This window comes from Ornithorhynchus anatinus, chromosome X5, assembly GCF_004115215.2.
Source record: "Ornithorhynchus anatinus isolate Pmale09 chromosome X5, mOrnAna1.pri.v4, whole genome shotgun sequence".
NCBI classification, from domain to species: Eukaryota; Metazoa; Chordata; class Mammalia; order Monotremata; family Ornithorhynchidae; genus Ornithorhynchus; species Ornithorhynchus anatinus.
In genome coordinates, this window is record NC_041753.1 from 25,873,764 (window position 1) to 25,890,920 (window position 17,157).

General features: G+C 43.7%; 1 protein-coding gene across 8 annotated transcripts in view; it reads right to left on the bottom strand.

Moving 5' to 3' along the window:
* The window catches only part of SEMA6A (semaphorin 6A), a 127,112-nt gene that overhangs the window by 8,203 nt on the left and 101,752 nt on the right, over positions 1 to 17,157 (bottom strand). For 6 of the 8 annotated variants that reach the window (XM_029054786.2, XM_029054794.2, XM_029054796.2 and 3 more), the window contains one exon: positions 15,009 to 15,173. The exons of the other annotated variants lie outside the window; for them this stretch is intronic. In XM_029054786.2, coding sequence (XP_028910619.1) covers positions 15,009 to 15,173 — 165 coding nt within the window. The remainder of the gene's footprint in view (positions 1 to 15,008; positions 15,174 to 17,157) is intronic. 8 annotated transcript variants of the gene reach the window in all.

The window sequence follows — 17,157 nt, forward strand, 5'->3', positions numbered from 1 at the left end:
CTACAGAGTCTGTAAGCTCGTTGTAGGCAGAGAACGTTCTCCCAAGAGCTTAGTACAGTGCTCTGTACATAGTAAGCGCTCCACAGATACCACTGGTGATCAGTGATGTAGGTGGGGGTGGGGAGTTGATGTTCACCATCCTGCCTTATAGGGTGTTTGGCTGTTCTTCCCTGTTGCTCCTCTCAGGTTTGGACTGTCGAGGAGCTGGACTGGGACTGAGGTGATGGGGTAATAATAATAATTACAGTATTTGTTAAGTGCTCACTATGTGCCAGGCACTGTACTAAGCGCTGGAGTGGATACAGGCAAATTGGGAGGCAGGCACACAGTCCCTGTTCCATGTGGGGCTCACAGTCTCAATCCCCATTTTACAGATGAGGTAACTGAGGCCCAGAGAAGTTTAAGTGACTTGCTCAAAGTCACCCGGCAGACAAGCAGCAGAGCTGGGATTAGAACCCACGAGCTTCTGACTCCCAGGCCGGTGCTCTATCCACTGCGCCATGCTCGGAGACTGCCCAGGCAGCATCAACAAGTGGTGGCTCAACGCACGTTGTGACACCTCCCTACCCCATCTCAGAAAGGCGGGTGGGTGACAGCATATGTGGAGTCTCTCCTCTTCAACCACTGACTCTGGTTAGGGAGAGGAATGTGAATTTCCCTGCCGTCACTCCAGGGGAAGATGCTGTGGAGCCCCATGGAGCTGCAAGAGGAGACCTGGGTTTCCTGTGAATAGCACTGCCGATCAGGAAGTAATAGATTCCAAAGCAGAATAGTTACTTCATCAAGCTTAAAAGGACCCAGACTTTTAGAATATTTATGATTCATACTATTTGCATAATAGTTTTTAAATGACCTACTGAGCAAAGTAGGCCAGTTTGGGAAACACTGTAAATGCTGTTTTTGAAAGCATGCAAATTCATTCTCTCTTTAATTGCATACTGGAGTGGAAAAAAGAGAAGCTTTAATACGTCTTCTCATCTTTTGACAATTTAAACATCGTCACATGTTCTTAGTATTTACCTAAAGACAGTGTGATGATCCGTTTCTAAAAGGTTTCTGGAATAACTCTGATGGATTTACGTAGCCATAAAATGGGTTATTTGCAAAGCAAAGGAATATTAGGCTGGGGTTATTCCGAAATGGATGTGGTTCAGTGGGTCTTAAAGTAGGAGTCCAAGGGCTGCCCCAAGATTGGATGTGAAACTGAACTTCTCAAAACCCTTCAACAAGTGATGCAGCTGGCTGTGTTCCCAACCGACTGTCATTCTACCACAGGGTAACGGTCTCACTGAGGCTGATTAGAGGGAGAAACTAGATCGCCTACTCCGCTGTGCTAATGCCCTGGAATGCTTCTCTGTTGGGTCGTGCCAACCTTCCTAGGCTAAAGTAGGATTACTGATGGTCAGTACTTTGCTGGTCCAGATACTGGCTACCTCTCATCACCAGACTAGGAAATAATGATTGCCTCTGTGAGTGCTTGGGCAAGTACCATACAGTAGAGTTGGTAGTCATGATCTCTGCCCACAAAGAGGGCAGACCATGCCAGACCACCACTCTCCTCACCTTCAAAACATTATTAAGGTCACACCTCCTCCAAGTGGCCTTCCTCGATTAAGTCCTCGTTTCCCCGGTTCACTCTCCCTTCTGTGTCGCCTATGATAACACTAATAATTGTGACATTTTTTATGCGCTTACCATATGCCAGGTGCTGTTCTAAGCGCCGGGGTGGATACGAGGAGATCGGGTTGGACACAGTCCCTGTCCTACATGGGGCTCACAATCTTAATCCCCATTTTACAGCTGAGGTAACTGAGGTACAGAGAAGTAAATGATTTGCCCAAGGTCACACAGCAGACTAGCGGCAGAGCCGGGATTAGAGAGCTCGGGTCCTTCCGACTCAAGGCCACGCTCGATCCAGTAGGCCAAGCTGCCTTGGGCATCTGATATTCACCCCACCCTCACACTCACAGCACTTAGGTACATATCTTTAAATAATATATCAAAAATGCATGTATATTAATGTCTGTCTCCCCCTCTAGACTGTAAGCTCGTTGTGGGCAGAGAACATGTCTGTCCACTCTGTTGTACTGTCATGCTTAGTACAGTGCTCTGCACATAGTAAGCACTCAAGGAATATCATTGATGACCATGATGATGAAAGAGCTTACTAGCGACTTGCCTTGTTCATCCCTTCTAATGTAGAAGACTAGTAAAGATCCCAGAAATAAAAGGAGCTGCTTTTTAGAGGCTCTGCCAGAGACTTGCCTCGGCTGGAAGACATAACGGGGCAGTAGTTGGGAGAACGGACAGGCCAGGAATGAGATGAGTGCCCACCAGATTCCTCTGTCTACCCTGGAAAACTCAGGCTCTTCCCACAGGAAGAGCTCGGGGAAAAAAAAAAACAAACACAACAATCTTCACTGATCTGGGAAGACGGGAGAGGGTTGAAGTGAATTTGCTTGAAACTCTGATTGAAGAGTTTGGTCCTCTGATTTTCTCAACATACCCATTGGAAAAAAAGAAGCTTTAGCACCTCCCCATCTAAAGGGCTTCTGAGGGGCTTGAGTGCATTTTGAATGCACTTTGAATTCTGCATCTGCAGACCCCACCCTTGCCTTTCCTTTAGTCTGTAGAGATGGCTACGGGATGTTGGCTGACCTGACCAAATGACACCCATTAAGCAAGACCCCAAGTAGAAACTCCACCTTTTCAAAGTGAAAGACCCTGGCAGGATATCTTGTAATGGCATAATCAGCATTAAAAAAAAATCTTATCAGTTCACTTGCTTCCTTGTGTCCAAGTTGGAAAGATATGATGGATGTGTCTGCCTCCAGAGTGAATTGATTAATAGACACCCGTGGAGAGCCAACTCAAGGAATATAGATTCAACAAAAAATCTTTATGTGTCCTTTTAAAACTATGCCAGGACTTCAAAGATGGAGTGGGGAGAAATCATACTCCAGCTACCGTGAGCCTGCTTATACCCGCGTGGAGATAAAGCCGGCACAGCATCAAGAAAAGCCCTAGAGTAAGATGCCCTAAAAATAGACTGACTCCCCTTTCCGGTGAGAGCCAGACCTGCAATTTCCATGAAACTATCAGGGCAACTTTGGTGAATGGACGCTAACGAACCAATTTTCCCTGCTTGAAAATCTTATTGCAATGTCAGGTCCAAGGGCCCCGCAAGATTCTCTGAATGAGTGGGCCAGCCCTTTGCAAAGAGTTTCCATTGTGTGCCATTTATTAGCTGTAATCCTAATGAAAAAGGGAAATCTATCCCATGGGGGGAAAAACACCCAGCGATCCATCCTGGAGACAATTTTATTGTCCTCAAGGCCCCACCCTGGCATTAAATGTGAAACGGGAGCTATCTGCGGTTATCTCCGCAGGAACAGCCTTCCTCTCGTCTTAGAGAGTAATGTGGACCAGATGGTCAAGGAGTAAACCGAAACAGCAGCAGACATGGAAAGTAGGTTCAGAGCTCTAACTGAAGGAGGAAGGGTATCTTTTGGCGGGGAATGGGAGGGAGGAGAAGTGAAGGGGAGCCATGGGGATACTAATTGAGTATTAGGTTACAACGGCTAAATGTGTCAGGGCAGAGGCAGCTTTCTGCCGCCTTAACACCTTGAGTTCTGAAGCTATTTTGCCTTTCACAAATTAAAATGCCGGTTACTATGGGGGCCTGGGAAGTGACCATGGCCTGGCTCACCCACTTAGAAATGATTTTATTCTGTAGTGGGTGGGAGTGACTGCATGCAAAGGCCATTTAATTATTTTTTCAGAAAAGAGGGAAAAGCTTCCCCCCCTTGCAAACAGCAGATTTTTGTTCAGTTAGTTGTTCTTGAACTACTCCCTGCTTCAGATTTAATTAGCACTGTCAGTGACAGTGTGGTGGACCTTGTCATGGATGCCTGTGTTTATAGTCATCCTCATGTCATTTCTAAAATCCCTGTCATGGGGTTGTCGGTGTGGGGTTCTAGGTGCGAGTGCTGTGCTTATTCACTAAAGATAGGAGCAAAGATTATTTCAGGTCTGAAAAGTCTTCCAGGGATTTCCCTTGGCATTTTTTCTTCCACTTGAGATATTGGGCACAAAATAGCCGTTACAGCCTTTTTATATAGGATTGGATACCCAGGATCTAGTTGATACTGAAAACAGACAAAGCATTTCTCCTTTCTGACTTCCTGGTCTCTTTACGCCTTCGGTTTAAGGGAATAGACTTGAAACCACATGTCAAAAAAATGGGTCTACCCTTTGGTTCTTTAAATTTCCAAGTCGTTCTGTGGATCATTCGAAATGCTTTCTTTAATCTTCTAGAAACAAGTTTTAGCAGACTCAGCAACTTGGAGGTGGAGAAAATATTATTATTAAAGAGTGATAACAGTTTCAGTATAAATGAAAATGGTAGTTATAAAAACTTACAGAGAATAAACAACAGGAATGAAGAGGGCTGGAGAGGAGCCTTTCAGATTATTCTTGAATGAATCAGGCTAGCTCCCATAGGTCTAATCAAGTTTTCAGAAGTTTTTTATGTTTGCTCTGAACTCTGACCATAAGTACCTCAGGATTAGCTTGTGGTTCTGAGTTTCAGGGCGTTTCATTTGAAATGACCAGAATTAAGTGAAACCATTTTCTGCTCTCAGGGCATGATTTTTTCATTGAAACTTACTACACAATGTTTTTCATGGAGGATTGTCAAGGTATTGACTTGTGTAAAAATCAACTTTGGAGGTTGTTTTTGAATTTAAGAACCCACAAAGTCCTTCTTTATTGCCTATCTAAAAAGGAATTCTGGATTCCCGCTAAGATCCCAGGCATGCCGGTGGGACTGTAGCAGGATCGGCTTGAAGAGAAAGCATGTAGACACACCCTTGGTGTTCTGCATTCTCAAGTGGGGAGGTAAAAAGGGAGGATTCACTTCCTGCCTCAAGCTTTGGAGCTGCAGTGCGGGCTGGGGGCTGAACCACTCTGGGGTTTCCTGGACGGAAAAGGAGATCTGATCCACAGAAGATGGCACATAAATAATTTCAGCCGGACAGTTTAACTATTTGAGGGTCTGTCCTACCACTTGCTTTAGGTGTTTTGGGACACATGTACGGAAGCAGTGTGGTCTAGTTGAAAGAGCACAGGCCTAAGTGTCATAGAAGCTGAGTTCTAATCCCAGCTCTATCACTTGCCTGCTGGGTGACCTAGGGCAAATCACTGGAATTCTCTGGACCTCACTTTCCTCATCTGTTCTCCCTCCCCTTAGACTATGAGCCCCATGTGGAACAGGGATGGCATCTGACCTGTATCTACCCCAGCGCTCAGTACAGTGCTTGGGACATGGTAAGCGCTTAATAAATACCACCATTATTATCCCTAAAACGCAAAGCTTAGCTGAATACTGGCCCTAAAAGAAAAAGAAATGGCCATCTGAGCTCCTCTCTTCCCTCTTTTTCCCCTCTTGCTTAACTCCTTTTCTTTTTCCTATCATTCCTCTCTGAACCCCTTAGATTCTAACCCTTTAAGTCTCAGCTCCTCTAGCTGCCCCGTCCTGCCTAATGTGATTAGAATTCTGGGAACTTTCAGGGAGATGGTGGTGGGTGGGGTGAGATGGCAGCTAACAGGTACATGGGCCTCCCTGGAGAGCATTTGCTGAACTCCTAATTCACCAAACCTAGTCTACCTGGAGAACTGAGATTAGACCTAACTTTACACAGCTTGACAAGCATACTGCAAAGTCGAGAATACTGGCTGCGTTTGTAAAAAATTCAGTGGCAAGGCCTTAAAACTGAAGACATTTCAAGTTACTTCAAATGCCAGTTCATCTTTTTAAAAGCAACAAATGAAGTATGTTTTAAAATCTGGCTGAGTAAGCCATACCAGGCTTAAAAATGCATCTGTTAACTTAACAAATGTGAGGTGATTATGCTATGCTGTATTTATTATTTATAGAGACTGAAAGTCTTTAGAACTGGAAACTGCTTCCTTGAAGATGTCCAAAAGATTAGGCACAACGCAGTTTTGCTGCCCTATAAATTTCCTGCCTCCATTTCTCCTGTTAATAAAGCATGGTCACTGGTACTTATTCTGGACTTGAATTATTTCAGTGTCTACTGGTGCCTTTGACCTCGGATGCAAAAATGAAATTTCAGTTACATGTGTAACTGAGGTGTAACTGGAGGGAGGGAAACAGGAAATTTTAAAATATGAAATAAGTCTTACCCTCCACCGCCCCAGGTTTTCCTTTACAATTATAGTATTTAATCAGTTGCCTGGATTCATGAGGACAGACAGCTATTCCCTCTTAAATTTATTTTTGACACAGTTTAGAACACTTTCTACTGGGATAAAACCAAATACATAAAACTCCACTTTATTAATTTACTTCAGGAGAGCTAAGTTAGAAGAGGGATTTACATATAGTTCATATAAATACGGATAATTTTAAGCCTCCGGAATGGTTGAGACAGCCTGCAGTGGGCACCTTTTATAATTCTTTCTCAATTTGGAATTCCCTGTGGCACAGAGGCTCCCTTCAGGTTGCCCCAGAGTGAATGGCTTTCTGTATTCTAGGCACCCCCTGTGGCTCCTGAGACAGTTGTTACATACAGTGTCAAGAAAGGAGAAGCTGCCTCAGGACATTTTCTGAAGTTCATTCTCTTCTCAGATGGCTATTTTTCAACTGTAGCCTCTGTATAGAGGGGTGAAGAGCGAGGTTTACTGAATGAGAATGTAAGCAGCACTGTGTAACTCTTAGAAAAGGGTCTCCTCAGAAAAGGAAGGCTGGAGATAAAGCTGAAGCTAATTTTTCTGCACTATGTACAGGACCTATAACATATGAAGCTATTCCTTCAAGTGAAGGTTTTATTTTTATAGGCAGGTGGTAGGGGGAGAGAGATAGGGACATTTTTTAAAGCTCACCTAATTACAGAACAATGATTAAATACTCCAGATGTTTAATTAAAAATAAAACCATGTCCTATGTATTATCTGTGGTCACTGAAAAACATGAGAGAGAGAAGGAGAGAGGGAGAGAGAAGGAAAGAGAGGGAGAGAGTGGAAGAGACAGAAAGAATAATTCATAACCAAAGATAGGGCTGGCTTAAAAGGTGCCAACTGCACCAAACTAAGAGTAAAGACCCTAAGAGTAAAACTCTGAGTCAAGACACAAATGATGCTGTGGAATTTTTTAACCTTCAACTACATAATGACAAACCCTTTCTTTCTTAATAAGAGGTGGTTTGGTGAAAGTAGAGGTTAGGTAAATATAATCCTAGTATTGTTGTTCAGATATGTGCTTTAGGAGAGGAGAAAATAACTTTCCACTGCAGCTGACATTTTACTTTTTATTTCTTCTCCCCTTTCCCCAGTAATCTCATCAGGATCTTAAATAAATTCAGCAAGTTGTCAGGAGGATACAAAATTAATTAGATCAAATCTACCACTATGTCTGTACTACTGAAAGAACAATTATATCTCTCTGCACGGATCCTTACAAAAAACCCCCAAACCCTACACTTAATCTATTTAAGTAATCTATTTAAGAGCCTCAGCCCCTGACCTGTGCATATACAACATACAGTGTTCTTCAAAATGAAGTTAAGACTTGGAAAAGACATTTCCCACTCTGAAAAGGGCACATAAATACCACAGAAATGAACAGGGGCTCCATAGATTACATAATCTTTTCCCTTGTGGGCTCTGTTCGTTCCAGAAACTTTTTTATTTCCTTGCCAAATTTCTGTGATTTACCACTCATTGAACCTGGGGTGGGGAAGTAGCCTGCAAGTAGCCTGCAAGAAGGCTAAACCTTTTCAATCTACTAATCCACAGTATTTATTGGGCACTTAACTGTGAGCAGAGCAGAGCGCATGAGGGAGTACAACTGGAAGTCATGATCCCTGCCATGATCCCTGCCCTGAAGGAGTTTCTAATCTAGCAGGGGAGACAGGGACTAAAATGCAAACAATCTTTTCTGGATTAACTGAGGCCATATGAAATTCGAACAGTCCTGCCGTCCAAGTTACTGGTTTGGGTATGCCTCCCAGGCCTGGCGTGGTTCAGTCCTCCTCATTAGGAATGTGCCAAAAATCTTCTAGAGGGAATACCTTTTGGGGCAGAACAAGTGCTCAACTAAATCAGAAAACGCCCAGAAAACAGCTGGCCCTCTAATATCTTTCTGTTCGATCAGTGGGGCGATCTTCCATACTGCAGTTAGTTACCATGATGTTTTCTAGGAGATGTTCTTCTGCACAGTACAAATAGACTCGAGAGGTTCGGCTTTCCCCTTAGAAAACCATAGAAATGCAAAATGAAAAAGTAAGGGAAGCCTTATAATTTAGAAGGCAAAAATCAATTCTGGTTAACCTAACAGTTGGTAAAGTTTAGGTTAACCAAAATTTTAGAGAATCTAGAGACCGCACCATCTCACAACTTTAAACATTTTGATTTCCAGGACTTCCTATGTGGAAAAGGGTATTTTTAATCCTTTTCTGACTGATTAAACAAGAAACAGGACAGTCGTATATTACTGACTCTTCATATTTAAAACATGATGTATTTTCATCTTTTATTGTCCTTTGTAATTAGATACTGATTCAAATAGTGCTGACCTTCTCTGTACTGTTCAGAAATTGTCAAAAAGCCCTGGTGAACCACATTCTAAGGAACAGCGATTGGTCAATCAGTCAATCGTGGTATTTATTGAGCATTTAGTGTGTGCAGAGCACTGTACTAAGTGCTTGGGAGAGTACAACAGAGTTGGTAGACATGTTCCCTTCCCACAACGAGCTTACAGTCTAGAGGATCATAGCTTATACTTCTTCTGTATGTCCTCAAGCACCTCTTACCGTACTCGGCACACAGACGCCATTCAATCAATTCAATCTATTGTTGATACAAACAGCAGTAACTTAGCTCTTAAGGACAGGCCATTTAGATGAGTCAAAGTTATCTCTTCTTCCTTTCCTCTAGACTTGCATTTGCTACTTGGCAGTGACCCGACCCATTTTCCTTCCTTCCTTATTTAATGCTTTCTCCTGGCCTCCTATCTGGTCATCAGCTCCCTCCTCCTGAAAAAAAAAAAATCTCCCACTTCCACTCCTTTACTTCAAGAAGTCCCTTCCTTGTGCATAGATTTCATCTCACCAGCACCCACAGTGTGTGTGTGTGTGTATGTGTGTTGTTGGGGGCGGTGGGGAGGAGAGGGGGGAGGAAGGAGAGAAGCCATAAAATAAGGGCCCCAGAATTCATCTTCTCCCTCTGAACACGCTCCTGCCTCTATATGTACCCTCCCCTCCACTGTCATAGGAGCAGTATGTTGAGGGGTGAGGAGAGGGCGGTGAGTACAGTGGGATGTATGGGATCCCGACAACTGCACCAGCAGCTCTCACTATGGTCACTTGGGGATGCTCTTTTCTTTGCAAGAACAACTTTTAAACTTATGCCCCTGGAAACATCACTAGCTCTTAAAGATAGATGAATTACTACTAGCTCTTCTAACTCAATGAAAACCATTCGCTCATTCACTCATTGAGATTTTGGGTTTCAAAGGAGCAGCGCGGCTTAGTGGAAAGAGCATAGAACTAGGAGTCAGGGGACCTGGGTTCTACTCTTGACTCTGTCACATACCTGCTGTGTGACCTTGGGCAAGGGACTTAACTTCTCTGTGCCTCAGTTTCCTTAAACAGTGAGCCCCCACATGGGACAGGGACTGTATCTGATCTGATTGTACTGTATCTACCCCCAGAACATTCTAAGTGCTAAATAAATACTACTATTATTACCATCATCAGAGAAATTAGGCCAGGACCAAGAGCAGTTAGGCTGCTTACTGCTTTGTTTTTTTTTTTTTTTTTGGCTGTCAGTGGTTACTTCCATCAGGGCAACTCTGGTATATGGCAGTCTATCATTTCTTCAGGACGACAGGTTTCCTTAACCTGCCTGCAAGGCTATTCCAACCAACTGCCTTTAGATATTCACCATTCCCTAAGACTCAATTCCTACTCCCTTCCCATGTTTCAAATGAAGGTTTTTGGAGAAGGTTTTGAGGTCTACCTTGCTTTACTTGTCTGCTGGGGAGAGACTATAATAGTCTCATGGTACTTGATATTACTGTCAACTTTGACGATAAGCCTTTCCAGTATTCAATCGTATTTCAATAGTCTTTATTGAGCACTTACTGAGTGCAGAGCACTGTACAAAGTGCTTGGGAGATTGTAACAGTAAGCGGACACTTTCCCTGCCCACAACAATCTTACAGTCTAGAAGATACAGTATAGGATACGCTATCTCCCTGTTCAGTACAGTGTTCCCTAACCACTCCTTTTCAAGGAATTAAAGGAAAATTATTCAGAAATCCATCTTGTCTGGTGTCTTGGGGAGAAAAGAATCAATACACCTCCAAAGGAACAGAGGAGAGAAATGAGGACCCTATGTAGTTGAGGAAACCAGCGGAGTTTGGGTTCTGTGGTCTTGGTCTGTGCTTGGAGCACTCACTGAAGAAAACAGGGGTGAGATTCATCTCTTCCTCTCTATTGCCAGAGGTTCATCTATTTGGTTAACTCCACTGGGAAGAGGTTAGCCACTGTTGCACAGCAGAAGCAGAATGTGGGCCCAGTTCTGTAACAACTTGGCCATATTTAAATCCATAAATTTGGTGCTGTCTCTCATTCAGTCTGATTGTACATCAAATCCTGATGGCGCCAAGGTTATCTGTCCCATTCCCCACCCCTGGGGAGAGTGGGGAATGAGGAAGACTGGTATCAGGAATCAGAGACGGCTGCTGCACACACTACCTGCCCTCTGATCCAGTAATCTTATATATTGTAATCCAGTATATTGTACTCTCCTAAGCGCTCAGTACAGTGTTGTGCACAGAGTAAATGCTCAATAAATACCATCAATTGAGTGATTAATCTGGAACTGCCCCCTTCCTTGCCCGGCCACCACCACCATCACATTTACCCAACTGGTATAGCATGGAATTCGCTACATAAGTTTCCTAGAAAAGTGTTTTAAGGACTAGTTGAAATCTCACTGGGATCCTTCAATTTCCCCAGTCTCTGAAACTATTTGATTAATCTTGAAGAGGAAATAATAATTAGCCATGAAACGTATTAAATTCTAGCTAACCACACAGAATTCAGGATTGGATTTCTGCAAAGGATGGAAATGATGATAGTCAACCTATGCAAATCTTACTGACGTACAACTACCCTGGCTAAAAATAAAACTCCTTACCCAAATAACTGCTGCACAGTTGAAAGCTCAGTCTGTAGTAATTGTATATTGGTTTTCTTTAAATTGCTCATCTGCCCAATAATGCAAATGACACATCCTCCTCCTGCACATTCAAAGTGCATTCCAAACCAGGTAACAGGATTATTTACTTTAGAGAGTTCCTGTGTGACATATACAAATATGCTAATTGGGCCTCTACTAATGGACACCCAGTCCCACAGGAACCCTCAAGAAGAGAGGCCCACTGTCTAGATTTTGAATATTAACGAGCCCTGCTTCTCAGAACTCGCCAGAAGTCAAAGAGGATGATTTTCTTCTGTTGCAGCTAACGCTTCCTGTCTTTACCTACGTTACCATTTCCCTGGTCTGCTTTTCTAACTATGTCACCTAGAGCCATGATACTGGTTGGAGCCGACTGAATAGTTGCTCCTGTGCTGCACGTTGCCCCTTCTTTGAAACTAACTTCACAACATGTCACATTAGAGGAAAAAAGGGGGACCCCCTGGTGCCTGCGAGGTGTCAGTGTCACCCAACAGAAGAATGTGTTTTCTTCCTTCTTTTAATGTTTAGTGAAGAGCACAGGCAAACATTAAATCTTCTAAAAATAAACCTCCTTGGCTCTGGCATTTAAATGCAACAAACCACCTAAACCAGCTATTACGGCTTGAATGCGGCAGGAAAAAAAAAGTGTGGCAAACCCAACCGAATAGGAGTCATGGCTGCAACTAATTTATCAACTCTGTGATTAAAGGGCAGGCTCGGGAGGCTCCAGACATCTAGGGACCAAGAGATAAAGCAGAGCAGTTGGCTAGGTTTTCACTAATGAATCTAGGGCTATGAGAACTATCAGGCAATTGTAAGGAAAGGCAGTATGGACGAGAGATGTTAGACGAGGGCCAGCAGGGTAATGAAGGGCAGTTACTGGTCAAGAAAATGACTTTGCTTTTTGGAGCCATGCTTTCTCCAGGAGCTGTATGTATCTACTCCCACGCCATGTTAGTATGACTGTACACCCAAACAGCTTCATCACACTACTCACAGGGTACAGGGTAAAACCTTGGAACATTCCACACGGGGGCAGAGGGCTTGGTTTGATTACTTTTGAGGGAGGGAGACTAGGTACAATGGCAGCAGAAGGGAGGGTTAGACTGCAAAGCAAGGAATGGTGTTTTGACAAGGGTGAGACACAATTAAATTAATACTGAAATCATAGCAAGAAAAAGAAAGAAAACAAAAGCAAACATACTCTGGAAATGTGGGCTTATCTGGAGGATGGGTGAGCAAGAAATGGGAGAGCAAAAACGGAGCCACCGCCCTCCCTCCCCCAACCACCACAACTTAGTGACAGATTGGCATTGGTTAATGTTTTTGCTTCCAGTTGGCCAAAGGAATAAATGAAGGAGGTGCCCAGCTCCCTCACAGCGGTCACCTTTTCTGTGTGGTGAAGAAATGTGAAGTATTTCAGAAACAATTCCAGAGTATATTTAGCTACCAAAGCTGTGGTACACAAATGTCACATTCCCATGAGTCACCCCGTTGCAAGAAACCCCCTTCCCTCAGGACCCCCAAGATATTCTCTGAGATGCTTGCACCATATGGAGATCTGAGCATATGGATGTGACATCATCAAGGCACCAGAGTCAGAGAAATAAAGAAGCAAGTGGATTTAAAATTAGTACAATTTGAGAAGATACAGTGAGCAAGAAAAGAAAGAAAACACCTCCAAAAAGAATAGCACAACCACTGAATCACACACGGAACACTTGGCAAAACAAAACAGAAGTTCAAAAAAATTGTCAATGCTTATAGGAAAGAAAAAAATCCACAGCAAAAGGGAAAATGAAATCTTGGCAAAAGCTGAATTCTTTGTTGATTTTTTTTGCGTACAAGAACTCGTTGGCATTGCCCCTTCAAAGCGCCTGATCGACTGTAACGTCGGAAAACACTGGGATTTGACTGGGCAATGCAAGGAATTAACAGCTCAAGCATACTGGAAATGGTAAACATCCATGCGGACACCTCTGCCACCATTGTCCCTGACAATGTGTAGACTGCTTCCAGCTTTTTCAATAGTCACAATTAGGCACTAACGAATAATGAGTGCAGGATATTTAAATGGTCCTGACACATGCTAATAAGACTCTTTTAGTAACTACTACTCCCTAGGGAGGGAACTACTCACAGAAGCCACCTCATCAGTCAGTGAACTGAAGCAAAAGTGATTACAACCAACAGCTAAACATTTTGTTAATATTTTTACTGCATTGCTAGGAATGACACGTGTTCTACAGAAAATCATTGCAGGCAGCGAGGGGCTTTTCAGAAGGTGCCTGTTGTCCATGAAGAACCCAGCTGTACATGCATGCCATTCTGAGCTTCGAAACCACATGTAACAAATACAGTCATGCTTCTCAGGGGGAAATGTCCATGGCCTGTGGCCTTTTGAGATCAGAGATCGGCACGGGAGCTGAGAGATCGGCAAGGGAGCCACTCGGGGCTTTAAGAGCGGGACTCTGGCACCAATTGATGAGGTGAGCCCAGCAGTTTGCTTTCTTGTAGAGACTGCGAATATTGGCAAGGGAGGGAATTGAGAAAAAAGCCACAGAAATATTTAAGGAAACGGGCCAAAAAAGAAAGGATTGACTGAATGAACAAGACCAGTCCACCAGTCCACCTGGCCTAGGAAATGGAGGGCACAGCATTACAACTCTAAGTCTTTTATATGCCTGAAGAAGGGCCAGGCATTTTTAGAATAATACAGGGGGACAAGAGCAGGAGGAAAAGCATGCAATAAAGGGGAAGTGAGAGCGGGCAGGCTCTCCATGGTGAGCCTGTGGGACCCTTTGCAAAGGGTCATGGTGGGAGCCCCATCCCCTGAGATGAAAAAGATGGGAAAACACCTCCAGGAAACAGTCCCGAATGAAGAGGGATGGCTTTGCAGCATAGCCAGTCTTCCCAGGCTCTGATTTGCAAGATGGTTTCTGGTTTTTTTGGATTTGCCAGAGAAATCAAGATTTTTACTGAAGCCATTGTGACTCTGGCAGGGTGGGTTACCAAGGCCAAAAAATGGTGGAAAAAAAGAGTATTGGTATTGTCTTTGTAAATTGGCTTAAAACATCAAATAAGTCTTCATTCAGTTTGGCTTCCTTTTCTTACGCAATGATGAGCAACTTGGCAACTCTGCTCGATTAGACAAAAGATTTTTTAAATTTCCAGTCTGCCAGTCCCTGAATGCCATCATGAGAAAACTGTAGTCTACGGTCCTAGTCAAGAATTCACCGCTCAGAGTGCCACGGGCCAGAAAAGGGTTATTCCTGCCTTTATTCAATGGCCGACCTTTGTTTCCAATTAACCCCATTGCCAAGGCCTCTCTGCCTCTCGGTTCCCCGGCTAGCCCATGGGGAAAGGAGAAGCAAGTGCCAGCGAAAGAGAACACTGGGTTGAGGGAAGAGACGTTCAACCTGGAGTCAGGGTTTCCTTTGGGATAAGCCACCCACTTCTCCACTGAGGGGGCTGTGATGGGGTTTTAATTCCCCCAGATGGAACAAAATAATAATACACATATGCCTATTTGATTTGTGTGGTTTCCATAGTCAGGGAATGCTGAAGATTCGGCCTAAGATCGGTTGTTTTGCTTCTAACCTTTTGATAAGCTTTTAAGTACAGTAGAGTGGAGGCTTATTACAGGTTACTGTTACCCAGCTGGAAGCAGTTACACTATAGTCTTCCCCCCGCTTTCCCCTCCCTCTCCCCCACAGGAAGAGGCATTTCCAAGGCCTTACCCTTCTTGTCTTGGTGATTATGGGATGAGACTGCCCGAAATGGATCGGTGCCGTCGGATGAGCCAACCGGATCCTCCCAGTCCAGCATGCGTCCCCTAGACTGATAGCCCTCTTGACCTGTCGAGTCTGAAGTGGTGGTGCTGGGAAAGAGGGAGCTGGAGTGCCCTGTTTTCATCACAAATACAGTTAGGGAAATCATCATCTGTGGCCTACAGTGACCCCCGTCCTCACACCCCGGGCTCAAGACAAGCTACCTCCCTCAGGCAGCCGGCCTCTCTAGGGCAGCAGTACTCGGCAGGCCCACCTTACTAATTATTGAGTTGATCTTGTAATGCTTAGTCAATGAGCAGAGCTACTTCTGGGAAGGGAACTAGAGTATTTTAAGACTTTTTCCAGGGGAGCGGCAAATAAGCCGTCTTCCGGTCCCAGTCGGGTGCTCAGTTGCTTTTGGTCCTCCTGGCTTGGAGGGCAGTGTTTCTTCCTGATATTCTTCTATTCACCCTCCTCTATAGCTGCTCAAAAGAACGTACCTTCTCAACACACAAGCAGTAGTGCCATCTGAAGAAAGCTATTTTTGTCTGCTGAATCTAAGGGCCTGAATTTTGAGGCAATCTGGACCCATTCTAAATTGAATCCATCCTTGTCTAGAGAAAGGCTTCTCCACTTCCTTTTAACACTGTTTTTCTTAGCTAAGTTATAGCACATTCGGTGGAAGTTCACTCGTTCCTCCTGCTACCCAGAGGTGTGATTGTGACTGGGGTCTCTGATTTGGCTGTTTTATCACAAGAAGCTTGGTTAATGAATCCACATATGGCTATAGTCAGATTGTTTTTGGCCTCGGCAGCAGTCTCCGACATGGTTCAAATTAGAAAGAGAAATGCTAGCGGGGCAGAGCCGGGAGGCAGAGGGTGAATTCAGAGGAAGTTCAACTTAGTTGGGAGGTTTGACAGGAAACATTCTGTAATTGTTTAAAAACTCATCAGTTTGGGTTTCTAAGGCTTTCAATGATCATCTCATGAGGTTTAAATGCAGAGAGTGTCAGTGAAAAAGCTGTGCTTTCTATTAGGTTGTTGCTATGGTTTAAAAGAAGCTCTGCTTCATATTATCTCAGAGAGAAATAAAATGTCACTGCTCTCTACCACGAGCTTTCAAGTAGGGTACTTGGTTTATTTTACTAGCAAACCGGTAGCGGTGCTTTGAACGATGTTTCAAAAGACGAGGTGCAACCATAGTAAATGCTTAACTGGGGTGTATTCTTTAAGGAAGAAGGACACAGCCACAACTATGCTACCATCCCCTAGCTGTGGGATGCTTCAGCTAACCATTAAAGTGATTAATAAACCTCTGATCCCCAGGATGAAGGATTAAAAAATGACAAGAACATTACATTATTCTTTATCCATCCTGACAGGAAGTTGGGTTCCTCTGGCAGACCGTATTATTGTAAATTAGAAGCGACATTTCTTCTCTACAAAATAGTTTCTTTTTCCCCCTTTCAATTTTCCTTCAGAGAAAAAGGAGCCAAGTGGAATATCTGCTCCTGAAGATTTCCATGAAACCACGGCACGGTCCTGAGCGCACTGATTTGGGAAACCGATTCCAATCCAAAGTTATTCCCTGGCCCCCTCACAACTTTGAGTTCCACAGAATCTGATTCATATCCAACCACTGCCATTTAGATCCAATATGCTCATTTCAAACTTAGGGAATGTACTCGTAACACGTGTTCATCTTAGAGTCCTAGGAAATTGTGGAGCAGAAACGCAGGTCAGGTCAGGGAATGGAAATCCAGCATTTCCTAAGCTTTTTCCAACCTTTTGTGTTAAGGCCACTGCTCTGGGCACTCTAGGGTTTTTGATAAAAACCCCAATCTGAAAGTCTAATACAATATGTGGTCAACCTGATGAGGACTTCAACACCCAACATTAGAAGCCAATTAGCCAGAGTTTGATCAGGAGGTGGAACAGCAAAAAATACCACTGTGTAGCAGGAATCATTTATATCTGCATTTGGCATGTACCTTGTGCCCATGTTCCTGGCCAAACACTTTCAATATAACTTGTATTCAAGGGGCAATTTTATGGTAATGCCATAAGCATGGTTAAGGGAGAACATTTCTTAATATGGTAATCTAAAGGAAATGTATGCC